The 23696-nt window shown below is 41.4% G+C and overlaps 1 protein-coding gene across 3 annotated transcripts; it reads right to left on the minus strand.

Annotated features, from left to right (window-relative positions):
- Positions 1–11869: 11869 nt before the first annotated feature.
- LOC110834714 (golgin A5) lies at positions 11870–23642 on the minus strand. Of its 3 annotated transcripts, none has more exons than XM_087348213.1 (13): positions 23176–23642; positions 22888–23071; positions 21936–22130; positions 21293–21440; positions 20622–20799; positions 19788–19928; positions 19095–19297; positions 18371–18636; positions 17751–17996; positions 16849–16924; positions 15703–15863; positions 13657–13759; positions 11870–12766 (listed from the first exon to the last, which is right to left on the minus strand). In XM_087348213.1, exons 1-13 carry the CDS (start codon positions 23328–23330, stop codon positions 12561–12563), a joined length of 2262 nt encoding a protein of 753 aa, XP_087204339.1. In that variant the 5' UTR covers positions 23331–23642; the 3' UTR covers positions 11870–12560. The 3 variants fall into 3 exon arrangements, with proteins under 3 accessions (XP_087204339.1, XP_087204338.1, XP_021929851.1); XM_087348212.1 differs by having other exon boundaries at positions 22888–23086; positions 23176–23640; XM_022074159.2 differs by having other exon boundaries at positions 12726–12766; positions 13657–13740; positions 22888–23086; positions 23176–23636.
- Between the last annotated feature and the right edge of the window lie 54 nt (positions 23643–23696).

Here is a 23696-nt window from a genome sequence, read left to right on the forward strand (position 1 = left end):
GAGGCTTTAGTTATTTATTTTCAGGTGAAAAACAAGTTGACAAACAAGTTACAGAAAAAGACTCCGGACACCTGCAATTTCCCACGATGAGGCGCAGGGGAGGACGGGGAGGGGACCTTGAGACACGATGCACGTGCACTGAAAACAGGGGATCCGGACATAAGGGCTATAGCGATCTAATCAGCGCTGAACGTGGCAACGCTCAGCTACTTAATAAGTGCGTAGAAAAACTTACGAACTACGACTCGTAATTAAAGGACGGTGCAATCTGTAACGATCTGCTATGCATATTATTCCTGACTCACGGCGAAAGATTTGACCTCGGCAGTTCTGACCTCTGTAGAAGTCTGAGGGTTGTAAATCTGTGGCTTCAAACCGACGCTGCTTGATGCCTCCATCGTCAGGGCGATAAGACGACGTGATGATGGAGGCAGGAGGGACCTCCTACCAGACTTCGCGGCGCTACAACGCAGAAGACGGGCGTCTTCGTACTCCCCGCCGTGAGAACGTATTCTAGCTGAGAAAACATTTTCCTTATGCTCTGCGCGCACTACCAAGGTCAAAGCTTTTCTCGTAACTGGCGACAAATCTCCCACAACATTTTCCGATTTAACGGGCTGTTCTCCATTTAGGTTTCTCCGGTCACGGAGCACGGAACACTACGTCTGTGTGTACGTGCTCCATCACGCTCTAAATTTATTTAATTATTTGACTGTACTTTGTAGAAGCTTCATTAAGTTACATCGCAGTAAATTTTACACGTTATTATTTTGAATATTCGTGTAGCATTGAAGTAACGAAGACGACAGTGCATAATTGTTATGATACTTTGACATTCGGTCACAAATTGTCCGGATTTTTTATAAGCATACATTTATTTTAATTCGTACATCGAATCTAATAAAAGTGACATAGAAGTCTAGTAACGCGAATACACGTCCACCAACACAACACGAGCAAGTCTTTCGCGGATGAATCTTAACTTTAATTACTGCACAAAAACACGCAGTACGCCTCTGACCTTGAAATTGAGACTAACCGTAAATGTACAGAGGTCAGGACAAAAGCAAAATCAAACACGGAAAAAGCTAATTTTGTTCTTAAACGAATTGAAAAGGGAAGTCATCAAGACGCCGCCTGAGATATTTACTGTAACTAAAATGCATTCGTAATTACCGTGGCACAAAGCACGAAACTTTCTCTGAACTCTTTCGAATTTGGATGATTCCGTTGTCGTAATGGAGTTCCAATTTCGACCGCACAAAACAGAAACAAACTCTCAGAGACAGAATCGAAACAGACGCCACGAGGAATTGATAAAGATGAGGCAATGAAATGTATCAAAGGCGACATTTTAAGCCCCTGAAAATATGACGTCAGGTGGACTTAAAACACAGCTCTCAGTCCAGTATCTTTTATACCATTTTACAATTCATAATTTCAGTTAATACTAACAATTTATCTCGTAAATAGTGACAGAAGTTTTAGCAACATCAATTTCAAAACAACATTTACACAGAATCAAATACGATGTACTAAGTACTAAGATTTGTGTTCATCCATCGCTCAGCGTTTCAGGAGCTCGCTTTGTCTAGGATATTGAACGACAGAGAAACAGCTGTACTGAATACATTGCACCACAATTAGAACACACGAGAATTATGTTTAAAAACACACGAAGGTTTGCTCCTAATATAATAGTCAATGCTCATCACAATTTGCTATGCGAGTGCGACGTAGGAGACCTTGGTAGCACGAGATGAAAACGAGGTGATGGTGGCGCCTCTTGTGGAACTGGGAGGAGTCTGGAGTAAGGCGCTCGGTTTTATTTACGTGTTTTTGGTAGTCGCCGTGAAGGTATTTTTACATTTAATTTACTCTAAAGAGAAATATTATAAATTGCGTAATTTTAATGTGATTTGTATTGATACTGCTGGAATAAATTGTGTTAACTGGACAAAGTTAAAATTAACATTTTACTGGACGGTAAAGAGGCTAATTGCACTTTCGAAACAAATATATTTTTGTTGAAAAAAACAACATTTCAGACGCTGGCTCTGCTTACATTATCCTGTAACACTAGAAAAACTCACTGGATGCAGCTCGTCTCAATCCCCAGGAAATATCCAAAAACATGCATCAAGTTAACAATAAAACTTCGTGATGATGAATTGTTGAAGGCGTAGCCCCTCTGCTCTGTGTTCTGGACGTCCTGTGCTCAAGAATTGGACTGCGGATGAGCTGTCCTGGTTTTTGTTAGTTCCTCCAGGTACCTGCAAGCGTAGTACCTTCCGATAAATCACAGATTTACGTACATCATTTTCACAGAATGTCAAAATTCAACTTGAGCTAGTGATGACACGAGTTACCTGAAACCTTTTGATGAACATTAAGCCCTCCATTCCACAATTCTTATACGTGACGTTAAGGCAAATGTTAAAAGTATTCTTGTGATAAAAGTCGAGTTAAGTGACTCATGTATAGTTAGAGAAATTATTATAATAATGAATATTTCAGACATTAAATTTCAGAAACTGGATCCAGGCACTGCTATTACTACAGACACGTGAATAATTTCGGAAAGATTCAGAAAATCTCTTCGGTTAACATTCAACACGTGACATCGCTAACATGAAAATAAATTTAAGGTTGCTAGGTTACAGGTTCAGACTGAAATGGCAGGATTTGTAAGAGGGAACTTCTTGAAAAGCTAAATACTGAATGCATTTGAAGCTGTGAACGAGGGCTTGGTGACCAGGAAATTATTTAAAATTATCAGGTTCATCCTGTTTGGCCAAGGAACGATGCATCCCCATAATTTCTAAATTACCAGATTCACGAATACAACTCTGTGGTCACACAACAGAGGTTTAACAGAAGTTTGTATCATCACACTTCCGTTGCTTGGCCAAAATATTAAAACGTTCTTTCATCATTCCGAGCATTTTTGGTCACCCTGTCAAATTTTTAAATTCTGTACATTCATGAAAGCAAATAATTGACACTTTTATAAGTGCCACAGAGTGTCACAATTAAGAAACCAAAACAATCCCCCTCGTCTGTGTTTTTTAAAGACCACCCATTAGTCTCATCGTATCCGTCCGCGAGTAATTGTCCAAATTACCCGAACCATGTTAATCAAAATCGATGAATCACAACTTCGTAAAATACTGCCCGGACATTTCCATTATAATTTCCACGTCACTTATGTGCATAAGTCGACTCTCCTATTCAAATCCTCACAACCTGGAGAAAATAAGACAGACGAACACGTGTCAATAGGCGACGCGAAATAACATTGAAACGTTTAAAGGACAATTAACTTGGGCAAATCACGAATCATAACCGCACACAGACGAAACAGTGTGACCAAAATGGACGGATTTCCGTCAAAGCAAAACCTAAAACCAATTTCGGGCGTGCATCGTTCTTTGTTTCACCCGCTCGCCACGTTGAGGCACAGGAAATGAGCGGGACCTGTAACAAACAAACAAACAAACAAAACGACTTCTGTAAGAACGGCTCAACAATCATACATTGGAAGTAAGAACACGAACTCAGAAAACTTACCTGTGCTGTTCGTTGACTCCGTGACTCATCTCTTCTGCTGTGCGCATGCGCAGAGTTCAGTAGCCATTTATGATTGCTCATTGCAGTTGTCCGTTTTGACAAGCGCAACTTCGAAGCGACACGACTGCAGGCCATCCACTTCGGCGAACGAAAACGCGGACTAAAATTTATCGAGCTTTTACGACGTCGCAATAAGATCGGAAATGAAACGAGAACACGAAATTCAGATTTGTCGCGCTGGAATGACGGTTCACTGAATCGAAGAACGAAACGTCGGAAACGAGGACCAAACAACGTCGAACCTCTCACCCACCTTTATTCTGTCACTTACCTTTACGCCCGTGCAAGGAGTTCGCCTTCCTGAAAAAAATAACAGCGACACGGATTCGCGGCCCGGAACAACACACGAAACTCCTAATTTGTTCAAACCAAAGCGCGTTATTACGTCGGCGAAGTTTTCGTCGTGCAAAATCCTAACTCCGGCGCCAATTCCGCGATTCTCGCGGACAAACGAAACGCAAAATGTTCGTGTAACTGATCTGCGTTCGATAACGCTGAATTACGCTTTCTTAAGAAAAAACACAATCGATGTCTTTCTCTAACGTCGAATAACCTGTAATTCAGTTCACAGAATAAAACACACAACAAAACATAATATTTCTCTTCAGAATTCCTGACAATAAATAACCTTACAGATTCAGACAAATCTTTCAGCACTGAAGCGAAAGACTGAAGAACCAAAATACGTATTTTGGCTTTACTGAATCTTTTTCCTTGCAATGCGATTTGTTCACAGGAAGAGAATGCAAAAGTTCTTTTTGTCTGTCTCTCCTTCTCGCATTGATTTCATTGGTCGTGCCGACCGAACCTGTCAAGTTGTGCACCCTGTGATAAAAAAAAACACACAGAAATATCAAACCCTCCTAACTGAACGTCCATTGCCATGGACACAAAAGCTAAGTGCACGCGACCTAACTTGGGCACCTATCGGGGAGGGCAGGGAGGACACTTACAAACTATAAAAAAAGTATAAAGTGCACAGGGTTGCCAACTTGACCTTAACCTAACATGCCCTCAGTCGTGGCGGGCGCCGCGTCAAATACAAGTTGCCTGGCACGGACCGACGTGGTTATCGTTGGCAACCTGGGGCCTGGCCGCTCTGATAAGACCGTGCCGATGCTATGGCGTACAAGATCTGCCGCGAGCACCCAGCCCATCCTCCAGCGGATGGGTCCTCGTCCACTAGGGGTTCGGCCGACACTGGTTTTTTCTCTTAACTTTACTGTTTGCGCGTTGCTCCTCTTGCCATGGTCCCTGGTTCGAAGTCTCTCGCTGGCACAACACAACACAACACAACCACAAATACTCAGAGGGCCGCTTCACTCACACACAGACTTTACACTCTTTCGAAACTCTGAGCCAATCTTTACTGAACACTAAACACTTCGAAATCCCTGACGAGCAAATATTCTCTTATATTTCCTGGTTTATCGAAAATCTTACCGCAATGACCAGAGCCTGCCTGCCTGTAATACACCGCGCGATATAACTACGAAATTTCGACATGTCTGTTAGTTCGCGATGAATGCGTGCGCCATCGAATTCGGCAAGTTATATGATCGTGTAACATGGCCTTTTAGTGTGAGAACATCACAGCCATAAACAAATCAATATGATTACGATTGGCTGGGCATTTAGACAGCATACATAACACGTTGCGTATAAAATATAAGCTGTGGGGGGGGGAGGCTCTTCAATGGACAGACAACCAATTTTAAAAAGATTTGTTGCTGATGTCTGCAAATCTCAATTTAACAATAACAAAACAGTTTTGGTTTTCCGTGCTCCGTCCACCACTGGTTGCATTCATAAGCTCCTCTGATCAAAAACCTCCTCTTTGCTTGGTTTCGTGATTTTATTCAGTTTCACATAGCGAAGACGGCCGTCCGATGTTTGGTCAAAATGAATTATTTAAAGTTTTGATTCCGGGTCCATGGAATCATCTTTTCTAGCACAGAACAAATTAGAAAACTAAGGCAACGCCTACATAAGTTCATACTCTACAATAACTGAAATTATTCTCGACTCGAAGCATGATGATATAACAACGATGTATCAGTTGAAGGAGTTTCATTTATTTTATTCTTTCCTGTGATTACATCAAGAAGGCCACGCCCAAGGAATTTGAAACCTAGCAGAAAACTTTGACACGGAAACACGTGACACGAGCTAAGGGGCCTCGGAGTGGAGGAGAATATTATTAAAACGGAGTTAAGATCCGAATTTAAGTTAAATGGTTCGGACTAGGAGTAGAATTTCGGTTTTTCTGGTGACGAGAATTAACTTCCGTGTTCTTTTGTGGCAGTGAATTTCCAGAGAACGTTGTAATGTATGAAGACGTGGAAGAGAATCGAGAAGTTGGAACAGGGACAGAGAGCCTCAGCGTCGAGATGTAAATTAATTAAGAGCTCTTATTGATATGTCAGGATAACATAACACCTGATATGGAAGCTGTGTTCAACATTTGCAAACTTCACTGTGGTAATCCTGACCGAAACTTCAGAACAAAACACATTAAATAGAAGGTTCTGTCCAACTACCCATCACAAGTAACATATTTAGCGACATTTTTAATATTATCATACTACTCTTTATAATATTCCTTGAATTTGTGAGTGGGGACGCCTTTGGTCCCATTTATTTACTGTCGTGATTTCGACTGAAGTTCATTCTTAAGCTCTTTCACGAAACGAAATTTAAAATTTGTCTACATTCAAAGAAGCAACGGATGGCAGGGGCACACGAGAACGTACAAATCATGAAAAGTTAGTGTTCGCCGGCCATGCACACAGAAGGAAAGAATTATTAGGTTTATTAGTGAGTTAGTCATGCAGAAAGAATGATAATTTGTACGATTCGTGTGTGGAGTCTGCCATCAAATAATTTTATATCAATGTTTAATTTACGTGACGTCAGCGGATTTGACAGTTACTGCTCTTACTCAGTCACAATCCAAGAACCTTGGCTATAATGGGGAATAATTTGTTGGTGCAGGAGAACATGTTTCAAGTTTTGTACAAATTCTGAACACAATGAACCGAACTTTTTAAACGCACTGCAGTTTAGACTTCGTAGCCTAAGTAGAACAAACGACGGGAGTTTACGAGGAGATGAAAAGTGTTCATGGTTTCCTATCCTGGAAGATGAAATAGTGGAAGAATTCCTGACTCTATGGATAATGGGAATATTTTACGCGAGAGTACAGGAAAAGCTGCAAAGATGTAACAAATCATTTAACGTGTCGACGTAAAGATAAAATGTAACGTAGTTTGAAGGGGTGGAATGGTGCAGACATCCTAAGAAATGAATTTCACATTTCTCAAGTGTAATTAACTTTTTCATTTAATCACAGGAAGACAATTGTCCGTCATTCTATTGCACGAATCCCAAATCCCAGGATCAGCAAAAGAATTGCCCACGACTTAACTTTGGTACATTAGTGCTCACATCATTTTGCAGCTTCGAAAATAAAGTATAATATAAGACACAGTGACTAGTTATGCGCTGAGAAACTGGATAAAAACACGAAACCTTCTGTACCAGCTCGGGAATCTATCCGAGAGCCTTCCGGATGCAACAAGCAGTGAGCCGAGCGAGGTCATTTTACGGTAATGTCACATGTAAATAGCTGATTATAAATATGAAAACAAAACTATTTAATATTAGCAATGACATCTGAGTGCATCGTAACCCTATTTGACTGAAATGTACTCATCAATTTATATGAAACCGAACTGACATAATATTATCACAATAATTATTTAAGTATCTCCTCAAGTGCATTTAAAATTATTTTCATGAAACTACGACAATAACTTTACAATGGGACCACTGAATTTTTAGACTAAATCATAAGAATGACAATCAACAATTAATGTCCTACAGTAATTTGATTCCCAAACGTTCGCCAGAATTTTGAAGAGAAACTTCTAGAAACTTTGCAAAACTCATTCATTATTAATATGTAATATAATTCAGATCAGCTTGAATATTCATGTCGGAAAAATCAAAATGTCTACCACTTTTGCAACTAATTAATTATTCATATTAATGTGTACTCGGTACAGTTCCTATAGGCTACGCGGATTACAAAGCCACTGGTCAGCAGTAATTTTGTGTACGTGCTCAAAAGTCGGCAAACAAATTTAATATTTTGGAAAAGTTCTTCATTTCTGAATGACTTGAATATTTAATATTTCTACATCGCAAAAAGACGCCATAATGGCTACCAACTTCGCACGTAATTTTCCATGTTGGAATGAATATCGTGAATAATGATTTTGCAATTGTTGACCGAGCAACGTGAAATCAAAGTCGAAGTTATTTCAAATCACGAAACTGTTACGACGTTTTTAGTGAACACTTCTTCATTGTTTCACACGACCTAATTTGCACACACCACGAACTACTTTTTATCCAACTATACAAAGAAAAGTGAAGTAGCTTTTGGACGTGTCCGAAAACATTTAATTTGTCTCTATTAATACGAAATCACAATTAATTTCACGTAAACTATTTAATACAACTTATGGACACTAGTTGCTTATTCTACAATACCAGATTCGTACGCTGTAGGCCAAGATAGACTGCAGGCAGGCTCACGTCTCACCCTTACGAAGGCTAATGGCTTTCTGATGCTACGCGATTAAAAAAATGAAGAGCGATTTCGCCCGTAAGATGTCACCCCACCTGACATCCTGTGACGGTTAAAGCTAAATCTAACAAATGGACGGCATTTAATGATCAAAATAATAAGTGCAGACGCCACTAAATATATTTAGTACGCCTATTATTTGGGTTTTAAAGTTCGACACACATAAAATTATATAAAATTTAACCTGGGGTAAGTGACGTCAGAGACCAGACAAGCAAATGGCGCGCCGCGGTTCCCACGCTATGTCCGCTGTTACTAGCCAAGTACCCAATGTTTCATGCTTTTCAACACAAAGCATTCGTCCAAAACGCAAAATGTAGGCGTTTGTGACACTGCATAAATGCCACTGACCAAGTTTCGCGTCGTAAATAATCTAAACACAAGAGAATTATTGAACATACATTAACTTGGAAACATCCAAGTTTCCCAATTAAAATCTGAGGGCCCACAAAATTGAGCCATCGTAGGTTTAGCTTCATGAAATTCTGTAGCCATTATTCAGTCTTTGTATAAATGTATTCAAATACATTAGGACTGTTCTCGTCACGTTATGAGCTCTAGATTTGACTGCGAAAGAAACTATAGAACAGAATGCTTCTTGACAACGTAATAGTCGCTGGGCTATTCAAGAAATCTGACTTCTGGAAAAGTATTCTAGACTTCCGTGGTTTGCCCTATTAGATCACAGCGCATGGAGCATTATATTTGTTATTGACGCTGAGAACCAAGCAACGAACAGGCATCGACGCGCGGCTTGGGAACTGGGCGCTGTGGAATGGGGTTCGTACTCGGCAGGTTACTGGTTTGAATCCAAGCCTGTATGCTCTGCTGTTGTACTTAGTTACTGTGTTTTATGCGGAAACTCTGGATAATAAAGACAGGTGGATGGACTTTCGGACAGGTAGATAGATAGAGATCTGCTCTGCCATAATCTTAAGCTCAGAGGGGGTTCGAAACATTTATTACATGAATAACCATCCCCTAATACATAAAAAGTAAAGATCGAAAGAGGTGTGTTATACATCTAACGCACAGTAAATTTTATTTCAACGACAATTAACATGAAACACCCTGTTTCAGCTCAACCTTCTTTTAAATGGGGGTGGAGTCGCATAGCGTGTGTCACCAAGCAAGCAACCACAGCTGCAGTTTTAGTAAGTTCACTGTGACAAGAAATTCAGGAACGCTAAAATTGTTGAAATAACACGCACGTTGCATTCTGCATTCATGGTCAGTTGCATCGTAACTCAGTAAAGTCCCAAAATTTAAAAAGTTTGCCTGCCGCATTTGAACGTTAAACAGTGAACGAAAATTCTGACAGCGTACAGAAGCCTGTCGAAATAACCGGCTCTTCTTAAATACTAAATTACGTATGTCTTTAGAAAATCAGCCACGAGCACGTGATAAAATAACTCCACCCCACAAAACATTCTTGTACCCAATCGGTAATAGTCGCCACAAACCTCTAATTAGATCACGTGGCTAATAAAATATGCTCGGTAAGGAATGATTTTCTGGATATGGACACTTGTTCTCGAGTCTTAGCTCTGTCTTCTTCTTTTTATCTTTAAGTTTCATTTTCACTTCTCGGCCTCTTAATGCCGGGTCCACACTGACGCTCACTGCCATAACATAACAGCGAAAGGCGAAAATGTGGACCCAGGTTTGTGCCCGAAATATTCAACACAGTAATGTCAACGAAATTGACCATGTTTCGCACCCATACCACACAACAGGCAAAATTAGTATTTTGTATACTTTAATCTTCAGGTTCTTAGAAATCAGACAGGAAGACAAAATATTTTGAACTGAGAAGTAGCAAGCATTTCCGGAATTTAATCTCCTCCTAACTTCCTCGTGAGCATCATTTTGAATCGTTATTGTTTTTCCCAAGTATTTGAACTTTGTCACACTTTCAAAGGACTTATTAGCCTCCTTAATGTCTGTCGCTTACATCGCGGCGTCCGTTACGACGTGGCTGGTCGCACACTGCGTCCCATCCCGGAGAGCGACGTAGCTGGTGGGATATTTCGGGGTTTTGATGGGTTGTCTCAGGGATTCTTAATTAGCTTAGCGAATCGGTAGGCATGGACTCGAGTCTCATTTGGTGTCACGGCCAGTTCATAACCTGCGTGATCGTTGATCTAGAAATGTTGATCCCGCGTCTCGCAGTCCAATCCTTGATGCTTTATGATCCACGGCGCACGCTTGAGATGGCTCCCTCGCCCCTTCCGGGTCTCCCACTGAGGCTTTATTCTCATGGCCTTGTTTCCGTCGGTCTCTCGACTCGCAGTTGACATCGCTCGCTCTATCCGTGGTTTCAGAGTCCTGTTCTGTCCTGGGTGTGACGCGAGGCTATGACGTCATTTACTAACACATGCGGCATTACCAGCTGATCGGGGCAATGACCTCCCGCTCGCCGATGTAGTAAGCCATCTTTGTCAAGGTTTACAAAAACATGCCACAGAAATTATGCGACCTTTGTTGCAGAACCGGGCAGTTAACAAACAAATTTTGGAAAAAGAAGGTTACGCCTTTTCATAAGCATAAAATTTTCGAGTTCTTCTCTCTCTGTAGAAGTAAAAGTGCGTAAGAGCTTACATGATTAAGGACTTTCCTGCCTAAGTTACACGTTTATATAAACCAAGAGCACAATACGTCATTTAAATTTATCAAATGAACGCGAGAATTACAGTTGGGAACAGTCACAAAATCTCAAAGTCGTTCTAACGCATGCGCAGATCGGGCCTACATCACGCTACTCTCAACCTGCAATGAGCAAGATATTCTATGGTTCTCGGCTTGTCAAAGAACATCCCACTTCCTTTACTGAACCAGAAGATTCATTATCGTGTTCGGAAAGCCAATTCGCTACATCGAGTCTCCCTAAGATCCATCTTAATGTTATCCTGCCACCTACGCCGAGGTCTCCTCCCTTCAGGCCTTGTAAACACTCAACTCACCCTAACACTAGTAACCGTACTTTCGAACACGAACTTCTCTTCGTCTGATTTCGTTTTGGCACTTGCAGCACTCAACCCTTCACACGGATACAACAGCACAAAAACACATGCCCAACAATATTAATGCCGGCACTCAGGCCTACCAATATTCGCTGCACACCACTTGTGGCAGAGCTCACAATCCATAACTGTCATTGCACTTACCTGACATACATAAAGCAACCACATCACTGGCAAGTCCCACATTTTCGATTATGGGACCACAGCTATTGTGCATATCCTGATACAGACCTCAGATTTCCATTAGCTTCTTCTTTGACAATATCTATTTACAAATTTCCATAGACAAAAACCAAAGTATGGAATGTATGGTAAGCACATTCTTAAAGAAATCCTGTGTCAGAAAACAAGACGTTAAATATGAACATCAAACTATGGTTGGTGATATTAATGTTTTAAAACTAACAATTGTTGTGTTCGTTTCTTTTTTCTTTGCATCTACTGACAAAATTAATTCTATTGAATATTAACACTTTCATTTACCTCTATCCCTAAGCAAAGTTCAATGGTGTGGCACAGGTTGGGGAAATAAGATATTGGTCCTTAAAAAATCAACTGCTCCTTTGTGGTTTGTGAATCATGAAAGACTTTATGAATCGCTGATGCATAGGCACATATACAATACATAAATAAGAATGATTTCTATTACATCAGATATCCCACTTTCATGCGCAACCTCACAGTTTCCAGACTGAGAGAGATTCTACAAATCAGTTGAATAAAACAAAACATTTACACAAATTCAAAATAATAACTGTGAATGGGGAATTTATAACTACATGTTTCAACCCAATAAGTATTTACTGCCATATGGCATAACCCATTCTAGTCAAACCTCATCGAAATAGTTAAGAATTCAGTCCATACCTCAAAGGAAACACAACATTTCGCTACTATGATCAACTGACCAATATTGTTTATACTAAGAATCACATGAAATCCAAAAACAAAAACTGTGGAGTTACTGTTTGTTACAGCAGCTGGTACATATAGTTACCACTTACCTTTAAAGGGTTAAAAATACTTGTTTGGGAAGTAGTATATGAAATTAAGGGACAACAGATGTGATCAACATACAACCCACATAATGTATAAGCATCTCAGAAGGAGAAAGGAGCAATCGAGTGACTGTAGAGAGGCAATGACTGCAATTTTAATTCCTGTTCCTCCACAAGAGGGTGAGGGAGGGAGACAAAATAAATAACAGAGCCACTTAGAAAAGGAAAGAATCTTAGCAGGTACACAGTCAGGAATTACAATAGGGATGAGAGATGTGACTTCAAAATGACATCAACAACACTGGATAACACCAAAAACTCCTGCTCCAATAAGAATGTCAGTGCAGTAGAATGCCACATAGCCCTGTTCCTCAGTGGCGACATAAGAAGCTCCCAACAACACGCATCACTGTGAAGAGCCGCACTCTGTTTTCGGCATGCTATTCCGATATCGTGTGTCCCTGTAAAAAGAATATTCACCACAGTAATTAATAGTAGTTCTTGACACATCAGCTCTGCATTTCGAACAGCTGAAATAAAGCTGTGTCCTCTTTATAATCACCTGTTCTATGCTGCAACATTACCAGAATGAAACGTTCTCTGCATTAAACTTCATGTTAAACAGCTAGCAGTTAAGGATCAGATGTTCGCATGTATCGGTGTTAACAGTCACTATAGACGTAACTTACATAAATTAAAGATCAGCACAAATGTAAAAGTGAGTACTAAATGTGAAGACAATAAGTAGTCTGCATCTGGAAGAACCTCCAGTACAGAAAATCTGCAGGGTACATGTGTGTGGCCTCTTACAGCTGTCACCTGCATGCCCACAGAAAAGTCTTTCTGCCACTTCTTAAAGGAATTAACATTTATTTTTGTTGAACATCTGGCACTGGAAAACTCAGTTTTCAACATCAATAAACATGACTGTCCAAACAGTTTATCATCACCAGTCTTTAATGTTATTATCACACATAATTAACACAAACAAACAAACGTTAGATGGCAGAGATGCGGAATTTGGATTCTGCAAAGTCACAAATGATGCTACAGGAGAAGACTGTTGAAACAGAAGTCTATCACCTACATTCTTATCTGAATGTGCCACATGGCCTTCGTACCACATCTCTCTCTTCCTCTTTCCTGCACTGTCACTCAAAACAACAACAGGAAGCAGTGAACATGTAAAGCAACATCAAATATTTTGAAAAGAAAAACAGTGGTGTAATAAATAAGGAAAAACTTTTCAGGGCCCATGAAGTGTTTTTTTTAAGTATCATAATATTTGTGCCAGACTGTAAGTATAACCGTATACATACCCCATGAACACATTAAGAATAAAGACACTCACCAAACATATTAACTGCAGCCATCAAGTTTGTGCTGGAGGTGTGTATGAGAACAGTACCACCATTACCCAAAGATGCAGAAGCACCTGAAACAATCACACCAACCTAGCAACAATTTATTTACGTACAGAAGAGTGACTTTAAAGTCTGCTCAACTGTAGTGGCATGTCCCCCCACACAGACACGGCCACCTGAAACTCCTCAGGTACGTGGGTGATGCGACAGGCTTTAAGAGAAGCATCCGATCCCTTTTGCCTCCAAATGAAAATGAAAAGTGGCAACAAACCTGAAGTAACATGGAAAATTGATTCACCATACAAAACAATGACATAAATCTGAGCTGATGGCAGTGAACTAGTGACATGTAAAAGTGAGAAGAAAAATCTATTACATTCGAATACACTGATTAAATGAAATATTGTTACTGTTACACTTCCTACATAACTCAAGGGCATAAACTGTGTTAAAGATTTTAAAATTTGCTCTCAGTTATTATTTTCAAACATCAAAGACTGCAAAATGTATGAGGGAACACCTAGTAATTTATAACTACTAAGATAATACAGTTACTGCTGGGGCAAGTAGCATGTGTTGGATGTACGGGAAATGCAAACAAATTCATATTTGGATGGAAACAAAAACTCAAAGGAAAACACCACTTAAGAGGAACAGGTATAGGTGGGAGCATACTATTAATGTGGGTCTTAGAGAAAGTGTGTGGGAAGAACTTGAGAGGATTTGTCTGGTGCAGGACAGACTCTGACGGTGGGCTCTTGTGAATTTGGCCATGAAACTTCAGGTTCCAGAAAAGATGGATTCTTTCTTATACAGCTCAGTGACTATAAGCTTTTCCAGTTTGCTCATGAGCCAGGAGAGCTCAGTTACTGAAATGATTGGCTGTTAAACTGGGGTGCACCCAGCCTCCAATTCAACAAGCAACAAAGGGCTGATGATTCATCTCAATCTAGTATGAAAATCAAGAATGTGTGGAGCCTTACCTCCACTGCCCATGGCATGGTGCTCAGACACAAAGACAACTTTACACCTTCACCAGTCTACACATCAATGTACACTGTCTGATCAAAAGTATCCGGACACCCCTCTGTAAACGTAAACTCGATCCTAGATATCACTACGACCGCCGCTGCCGCTATAAAAGGAGGCAGAGGGCTCGATGTTGTTCAGTGCTACGCGATACCGACAGAATGGGTGGAGCAAGGGAGCTCAGTGACTTCGAACGTGGTATGGTTATTGGTTGCCACATCAGTAAGCAAGCCGCTCTCAGTGGTGTAAAGAGCGCCGCCAATGGGCTGTTGACGACTGGAGACGCGTGATTTGGAGTGATGAATCACGCTATACCATGTGGCAGTCTGATGGGATGGTTTGGGTGTGGCGAATGCTAGGTGAACGCTACATGCCGGCCTGTATAGTGCCCACAGTGAAATTCGGCGGAGGTGGGGTGACAGTGTGGGGGTGTTTTTCATGGAAGGGACTTGGTCCTCTCGTAATACTACGGAGCACGTTAAAGGCGGAAGGATATAAGGACATTTTGACCAGCCGTGTGTTGTCTACAGTAGAAGACCAGTTCGGAGATGATAACTGTGTGTTTCAGCATGACAATGCTTACTGCCATAAAGCAGGGTCTGTTCGTGAGTGGTTTGTGGACAATAAGGTTCCGGAAATGGACTGGCCAGCCCAGAGCCCCGATCTCAATCCTACTGAACACCTCTGGGATGAACTAGAAAGGCGACTGCGCGCCAGACCCCAACGACCCACATCACTAACTACGCTTGCTACAGCGTTGCAGGAAGGATGGTCGGCCATTCCCCCGGCGACGTTCCAACACCTGGTAGACAGTCTCCCCCGCAGAGTTAGAGCTGTAATAAATGCCAAGGGTGGGCCCACCCCGTATTAATGTCCACTCTGGGCAGTAAATCCGAGGGACACTTAGAGGACAGTTTCGCGTACGTGTCCGGATACTTTTGATCAGGTAGTGTATTTGTTTCCCCAGAGCCCGTCTACTAGACACTGCAGTCGGCTAAACTTACCACGTAACAAAGAACAAGGATCCGTGCCAGCGGATAACGTCGTAGGAACACCCCAGTGCGGATGCTGACAGCATCAAGAGACGAGTAAGCACGTTTCACTCGGCGTGTGACACCGGTATCAAAAGGAGATTCCATCAGGAAACTTGGAACTCGTGCCTTGGCTGCCAAAACATATTATAAACATTTCCATGAAGTGATAAGAGGTTGCCCTTTGTTTACAAAGAGTTCACAGACTCAGAAAATACAGTTTATTTATTTTCTGTTTATTAAATGACACTGTTAGTATCCCAGGTTTAAATGAAAACTGAACTAGAAAGAATACGGAAGGAAGCAATTGTGGCCTTACATAAAGCACTATCCTGGCATTTGCTTGGTTAAACTGAGGAGAACGATAGAAAGATTTAAAAATAATGATTTAGTTAAAAACAAAGTTCTGGGCATAATTTGTACTATATTTTGAGTTCCAAGTGCCAGTTCATAAAATATGGGGAAATTCTTGACCAGCTGAGTGAGTATTATCTTCTCAACATGGACCTTTTTTTACACAGTTTGTGAGTTCTAGGAAGAGCTGATGAGTGTGTTTTTCAATTAACTCCTTTAACTCTGAATCAGCTGAAACTGAATAAAATCTCGTGTGATCCGCCGCATCATATGGTTAAAAGAAGAAACCAATGTTTCAGGGACCATCTCTGTCCTAATAATCAGGGTTCTGAAACTGGCTACTTCATATAGTAACAGAATTACCCATAGAAGGAAATAACTTCAGAACACACAGTAGGAATTCGGACTGAGAGATAGCAACAGAATACAGAAAAAAATGAAGCTGACAAGACATGAATTTTGAAGTCAGCACGACCCGTGAATATCGACACAGAACTAAAAATATTCTATGTTTAACATTATATAATGCTTATTATGTGACCATACTCTGTAGCCGTGGACATCTAATTATATCGCAGGGTAACTAACTCCAAGCTACTTGGCTCAAATAACAACACGTGGATAGCGGTCTCCTCATATTCCCTCTCTCAGAAACACTGGTATCTTCCTACAAATCCACATGGCATCACATCCCAGAAGACCAACATCGACATCTTTACTAGTGGGGGAACCTCAAATCTGGTGCCAAAAGGTTGTGTGGCTTACCATCATCTGTGTCATTCACACTCCCCAGCCCATTCTGCATCTCATGCAGCAAAGCTAGCGTGTCCCGATGCTTATTCTGAAACACAGGGTATTGGATTTTTAATACACGTCTTCTTCTGTTCTTCATATTTAATCAAAGATATGCCAGACCCTGTCTATATCAACAGTGAAACAAGACATTCTTGGACAAACTACAGATGCTACCTTTCATGATATGATCTCCATTAATAGAGAATCTGACTATATTAATCTTACATAATAAGTGAGGTAACCCATACTGGAATGACATTCATGGCAAATTCCACGGAACACTATTGAAATCAGTACGTAAGTTGCCAAGGGGAAGAGACACACCAAGACACATGTCAATCAACAGACAGTAAGCCTCACCTTCCTTATCAGACAATGAAAGTAAATTAAAAATACTACATTAGCAAACTTAAAAATGGCAAGGGTAGCTCAGTCTGTACAGTCTCTGACTACAGACTGACTGGGGTTCGATTCCTGGTAGAGGCAAAGGATTTTTTTCTACCGTGTGTTCAGACAGGTTCTCGGACCCACACAGCCTGACATTCAGTGGGTGATGGGTGATGGGGGGGGTCCTGTCTTGGGTGTGTGTGTGTGTAAAGTGTGGCGAGGGAGTGACACAGACCACTCACTCCCATCTAGTGCTGGGATCAAGAATGAGTAGGAGCTATACCTCCTCTCCTTCCTTGTGTCCCCGTGGCCTCTCTCCCCTCCGGCCAGGTAAATACATTTCTAGAACTTTGCATCCAATAGTTACGTAAAGTGCAGCTTCCATAATAACACAATTATCATTTGGGAGAGATATCAAACAGCTGAAGAATATCTTCAATACCTGACTGCAATGCTACTTATCACACAAGGTAGGATACACTGACCTCAACCTTCTCAAGCTGAAGCCGAAGAGCATTCTTTTCCATGGTGACCGTCTCCAGCGAGCTCTGTTTCAGGACCAGCGTCTGTGTCAACACATGCAGACGAGACTCCAGTTCATCACCAGTTGGTGAAGCAGGGCGTTGCGATAACCGGCTTCTCAGTCTGGTGAGTTCAGCCTCCCGTTCACGTACTCGTAATGCTAACTGAGCCCTCTGCCTCGACAACTCATCCCTTACTGAACGCAGTTCCTGGAACAGCAGAGTCACACTGTGGACACAAACATACATACATAGGGGATAAAAACACCTCCTAGTGCAACCCCTCTATAAACCTTTGGAAAATGTAATGGTTTCATGCTGTCCGTGACATTTCAAGATACGCTAGTTTCCTCTGGTGTGGGGCTGTTAGCCCCACACCCAACTCCCAAGCTAATAAACCTTGCTATGTAGGCTGTGGGCAACTACTCATTCAACATGTTCACAGCTACCCACAATCTGTAACTTGTGGAAATGTCATGTTTCTGCAGTTGCATTTTTTCTGAATTCTGTAACGAGTTATGTAAATTCCTGGTCTGGGGTTTGTGTGTGCGTAAAGAAGGATCCCCTCAGATTGTGTCACACACCTCAGCATGTGTCCTACAGTCCTCCTCTGCGGCCTGCCTCTTCTTGCGCTCCTCCTGAAGGCTGTCCTGCAGCAAACGCAAAGACTGGCTTGCCTGCTCCCGTCCGCTCTCCAACCGGTGTTCTGTCTCCTGCAGCTCATCTCGACATGCCTTAAGTCTCACCGACACTTGTGCGACCTCTTCACGCAAGAGCTCTCGTTCTTGTCGCAACTGATCCAGCTCGAGCTCTACTGTGTCATCTGCAGGGATGCTTCGCCCTGCTGAGCCTGAGAAATGTGCATAAAGAAACATGTAGTAATATGCATTCGACAGCATAAAACAGAAAAACAGGGGAACTGAGAACGTATGATGGTTACGTCACATCACCCGCCTTAGTCGAAATGGATACAAACTTCAAGAACTATAAAGCAATAATTATACAACTTAGTGATCCACTTCTGCGCATATTTCAAGTTGTACAGGTACATCTGTCAGATATTACAGAGTGACATGTTTGTAATCTCAAAATCTGTAACATAGCATTTGCCTGCAGTAACTGAAGACAACCTCAGTCAGAAACTGTTGTGCTTGGAGAAATTAAAATTGGGTGCTTCCTGAATACAAGTCAAGACATGGACCACCTTAACATTAAGTAATGTGAAGTAACTCATGCAATACCAAAAAGATTCTGGCTCAGAACACCCAGTTCCCTTGCGTGATATTGAAACCACACATATAAGTTAACCTTGGCCTCGCAGTTCTGCAATTAGTCGCTCCTTGTCCTGCAAAATTCGCTGTGCCCGAACCCTGTACTGGTCTAGTTCACTGCGAGAGAAGGCCAACTCTGCACGAGTTCGATCAAATTGCTGCTGCAGGTCATGGGTCACGGCCTCCCCGTGGCTCAGCCTACTGGTGAATCCTACTCGTTCTGACTCGAGGACGGCCACCCTGAGTAAAAAATTATAACTTTCCAGAAAACCATCCTTCTACAGTGTATAATTTTAATTCTACTGGGCTGTGTCTGCTCAGCAATGCAAAAGAATAAACTTTTACTGGACAATGGTCAAAATTATGACTGGTGGATGAAAAATAAAGCTGTGAATAATGGGGTTCATCCCAGAATTCCCAGAGCGTATCAATGTTGGAACAAACTGAGCAGAGTGTACTAAAATTACACTACCCAATACACTTTACAGACAGAAAAACAGTCTTTGAATCAAATGGTCTGCTTGCATCAGGATATTGTGCATTAAAAAGGTGCAGCAAAGGGTCAGTAAGAATGAAGACTACAATCTGTATACTGTAAATTTTGACTGGCCCCACTGTGGGTGTAACCTCTTGAAGAACTCGCACTTCTATGTAACTGGCAGCCCTGCTACGTACGGCCCAAACACAGATGGCTGCAGTAATGTACGAGAAACGGGAGCAAGTTTCTCACCTCTCCTGCAGGGCTGCCAGCTCCTTGTAGTGGCCTGCCTGTGCTGCTTCCAGTTCCCCCTCTTTTTCTGCAATCTTGTCCCGCAGTGCCTGCAAAGTCTGGCTCTGATGCCCACTGGAGTCTGCAGATTCCTGCACCAACCTACAGAATGGCAGTAGACTGAATTATACTAAATTTGTGGGAAGGGTTTCTGAGAAAACAAAGACTGGAAGGAAGAAATTAACACTTTCTCTGCTCAGCAGTGGTGCCAAATGCTTGCTGAATTGTTAAAATTCCCACACCTAAAAATCCTCATCTTGAAAACTTGTGCCCGTAACTCCTCCAATACTCAGAATAGCAAAATTGCCTACTCTTCATTCTTGGCTTGTAATCACCTGCCTCTAATGCAGGTAAAATATCGGCCTCATTTTACGAGGCATCCTGCGCGCGCGTGTGTGTGTGTGTGTGTGTTGCTCTCATTTAGTCTCTTAGTATCAGGAGTAAACAGCTGTACCAGTGGCTACAAGAAATATAAATATTTAGTTTGTCAGGATTATGCAGAACTCACAGCAACTGTTTCATGTTCACAATTTCAAATTATATAAAAGATAACTGCACACAATATCTTATACCCATCTATGTCCAGGTCTCTCAATTCATCTCTTCCCATTAGGTTTCTCACACATTTCCCATCTTCCCTAAGCATTCCACATGCCTCACCATGACACCATCTTTCTAACAATATTAAGTGACAAGAACAAATTATAAAGCTCCAGGTCTCTCCAGCCTCCTGTCACTTCCTCGCTCTTAGGTTCACATAACAGCGACAGACACCAGTGACTGAAAAACCCATACCGAGTGTTCTCGAGTTGATGTCCCTGTGCCAGGTCCTGTGCTACAACCATCTGCTGTCTGACATTTTGCAGCTCACTCTCCAGTCTGGCTACCTGTTCATCTCGCTCCTTCAAAAACCGCATTGACTCTTTCTGGGCTTCCTGCAGACCCGTCAACTGCTGCTGCAAACTACAATTATCTGCGACAGACCAACGAAATTTCCTGATCATTTCCCAAAGTCCTTTGGTGTAACCAAATGAAGTATTGTGCTTGTCTTCACAGCACTTTGCGCAGAGCTGCGTTGGTTAATTTTTATTAAGCGGGGCGCTCATTCTCGAGACTGCATTTAGAGACTGATTGTAACCAATGAAACAGGGAAAGGAAGATCACCGTGTCTGTTCTGTCAAGATATGTAAGTAATTTACATGCAAAACATGGAAAACGAAGACACACAATACAGTCTGAGATTAAAACCGGATATCAGACAGATACATCAAGTAAATAAAGCTGTCTCACTACAAACTCATGAGAGTAGAAAGATGGGCTTCCAAGTCAGGTACCTCTGAGTTACCACATTCAGAATTAAAATTTCTATTTGCAAGAAGAACATAAAGGTTAATTAATGTGTTACAACCTGAGCAGGAAATAACAGTGTAGAATGGGATGATATCATAGATACGCCACGCAATTACCTTTTTCGGCATTTTTGGCGCGGCTTAGCAGCTGAGACATCTCACTGTTCAAGCTCCTTAACTCATTTTTCAGAAGGCCATTCTCAACCTTAAGTTCTTCTGATGAATCCTCAGTCATACCAGAAACTGGGGCACAGTTACTGGGGGCCTGCAAACAGAGTCACAAGAGAACATTTAATTGTTAACAAAACACAGAGCTCATAATGCAGTAGTGCAGAATGGACCAAAAACATAAATGGGCTGATGAATGAAACCTCGTGATCTAGGGGTAAAGTGCAGACAGGTCCACATTGCCACAGCCAATCTCTAATTCTATAATTTGGGGCAAAACTTAAAAATCCCACCCACTGACTTCTCACAGAAAAAAGTGGACTTGTACCTTAACCAAGCCACAACAGCAGCAGCAGCATCAACAAAAGCACACACATTTAAAGCAAAAATAAATTAAGAAGCAAATGTCAGAATTTCAAATTTCATCACTAACAGATCTTTTACAACATTGCAGAACAAGCAGAAAATAAATGTTGATAGAATGAGCTCTGATGGCATCAAAGAACAAACTTTTAACAACCAACAAAAAAGAAGAGAGAGAGAGAGCGAGAGAGAGAGAGGATGATCTGCAAGAAGACGGTACAGTACTTACGACAGATGTCTGCTTGACGGACCTAGTAGCCGACATTTCATCTGCTTCTCCTCTTGGTGAGACACGTCTTGACGTTGGCAGGGAGCTCTGCTTGGCCCCTTGCTCGACCACAATAGGGGAGAACCTCTTTGCCTCTGACACAGCACCTCCATGACCATTCCACTCCAATACTTCTTGAACAGGCCTCTCTTGTTCCTTAAAATAATGTGTCTGTGCTAATACAGTGTTCAGTTTATAAGAATATGTGACAACCTGAGTCTTATGAATCAAAAGTACTAATTGCTTGAGGCAAGTGTCATGGCTCTAACAGAGAGGATGTAACCCAAATACTGGAGAGAACTGTTCAGTGAGGATCTTCATGAATTATACACACCAACAAAGATTAATAGGAAGATCACATCATGGAGGCTGACATGGGCAGGGTTAGCAGCATGCAGAGACATAAGAAATGCACACAAAACTTTGGTTAAAAAGCCTGAAGGAAAGAAACCACTCAAAAGATACAGGCATAGATGAGAGGTTATTATCAAAGAAATAAGGTCAGAAAATGTGGACTCCATTCATGTGGCCCAGGATAGGGATCAGTGAACACAGCAATGAACCTTCATGTTCAAGAACTGAAGGGAATTTCTTCACTATCTGAGCAACTGTTAGCATCTCAAAAAGGACTCAGCCCCACTGAGTTTGTTAAAATTATAATTAAATTCATTACCTGGTGTTAAATACTGACATGTGTTGCCAAGAAATCTGGCAAGTTTTGGTCATGGAAATGACATCACAACCAAATCATTATTAGTTTTATAAAACTTAGTATGTATGGTTCAGATTTGTACATTCTGCATTTGTTTATTAACATCTGAAATCACACCCCAAAATATGTGTGTGTTTCTGGGTATAGAAAATGCTTGTAAGCCAGTAAAATAAAGTAGCAATACAACACAACACAACTGACCTCTTCTGATACGCTGATTATTGGTGGCTCTGAACTATTCAGGAATTTGATTAATTCATCATCACTGTTGGCTTTAGTTGCCAAAACTGGGCTGCGACCTCCATGGCTTGGAGACGACCTGACAGAACCAACACTGCTGCCACTTGAGACTGACCGCAGTGGTGGAGGGGTGAACCTTGCCGACCTATATGGTACAACCCTAATATGAAATAAAAGTAAAAATGTCAAAAACTGCACTTGAAGTAACCTAACCCTAACATACCTCATATTTCAACTGCATGTCCTTACCCATTAGACTGCTGTCCCTCCCAGGTAACTTCCGTTAACAGAGGCTCCACCGAATTTAATTCTTTTCTTTCCTTCTGAAGAGCAACAGCAGCATTCTGATCAATCTGATTCAGAAAATCCTCCGCTTTCCCAGCTAAACCTTTCAACCACGACATCAAATCAAATTATCTAAGGAGGACTATGCGTACTTTTCTGTACTTGGTAGAACAAACTGTAATTACACAAAACTCGGTCGAATTTTTATCAAAATGTCCCTCTTGTGACACAGTTTACAAAAACTTTTATGAAATCATTACTAACGAAATTAATACCAGTCTGACACGTAAAAGCCTAGCGTTAGACGGTCTTCAACTACTCATGGGGGTGGGGGGTATGGCTCTTTCTTAAACACTTGAACTAAGCCAGACAACAAGAAAACAGAAATTATTACGAAAACATAAAGTATAAAGATAGCATACAACGATACTCTTTATAAATCACGAATTATAAACTAATTGTTCAAGGATATCATTTATGTTTAA

Source organism: Zootermopsis nevadensis, unplaced genomic scaffold, assembly GCF_977971745.1.
Source record: "Zootermopsis nevadensis isolate Lab colony 2312 unplaced genomic scaffold, Znev_1.0 Znev_ptg000012l, whole genome shotgun sequence".
NCBI lineage: Eukaryota > Metazoa > Arthropoda > Insecta > Blattodea > Termopsidae > Zootermopsis > Zootermopsis nevadensis.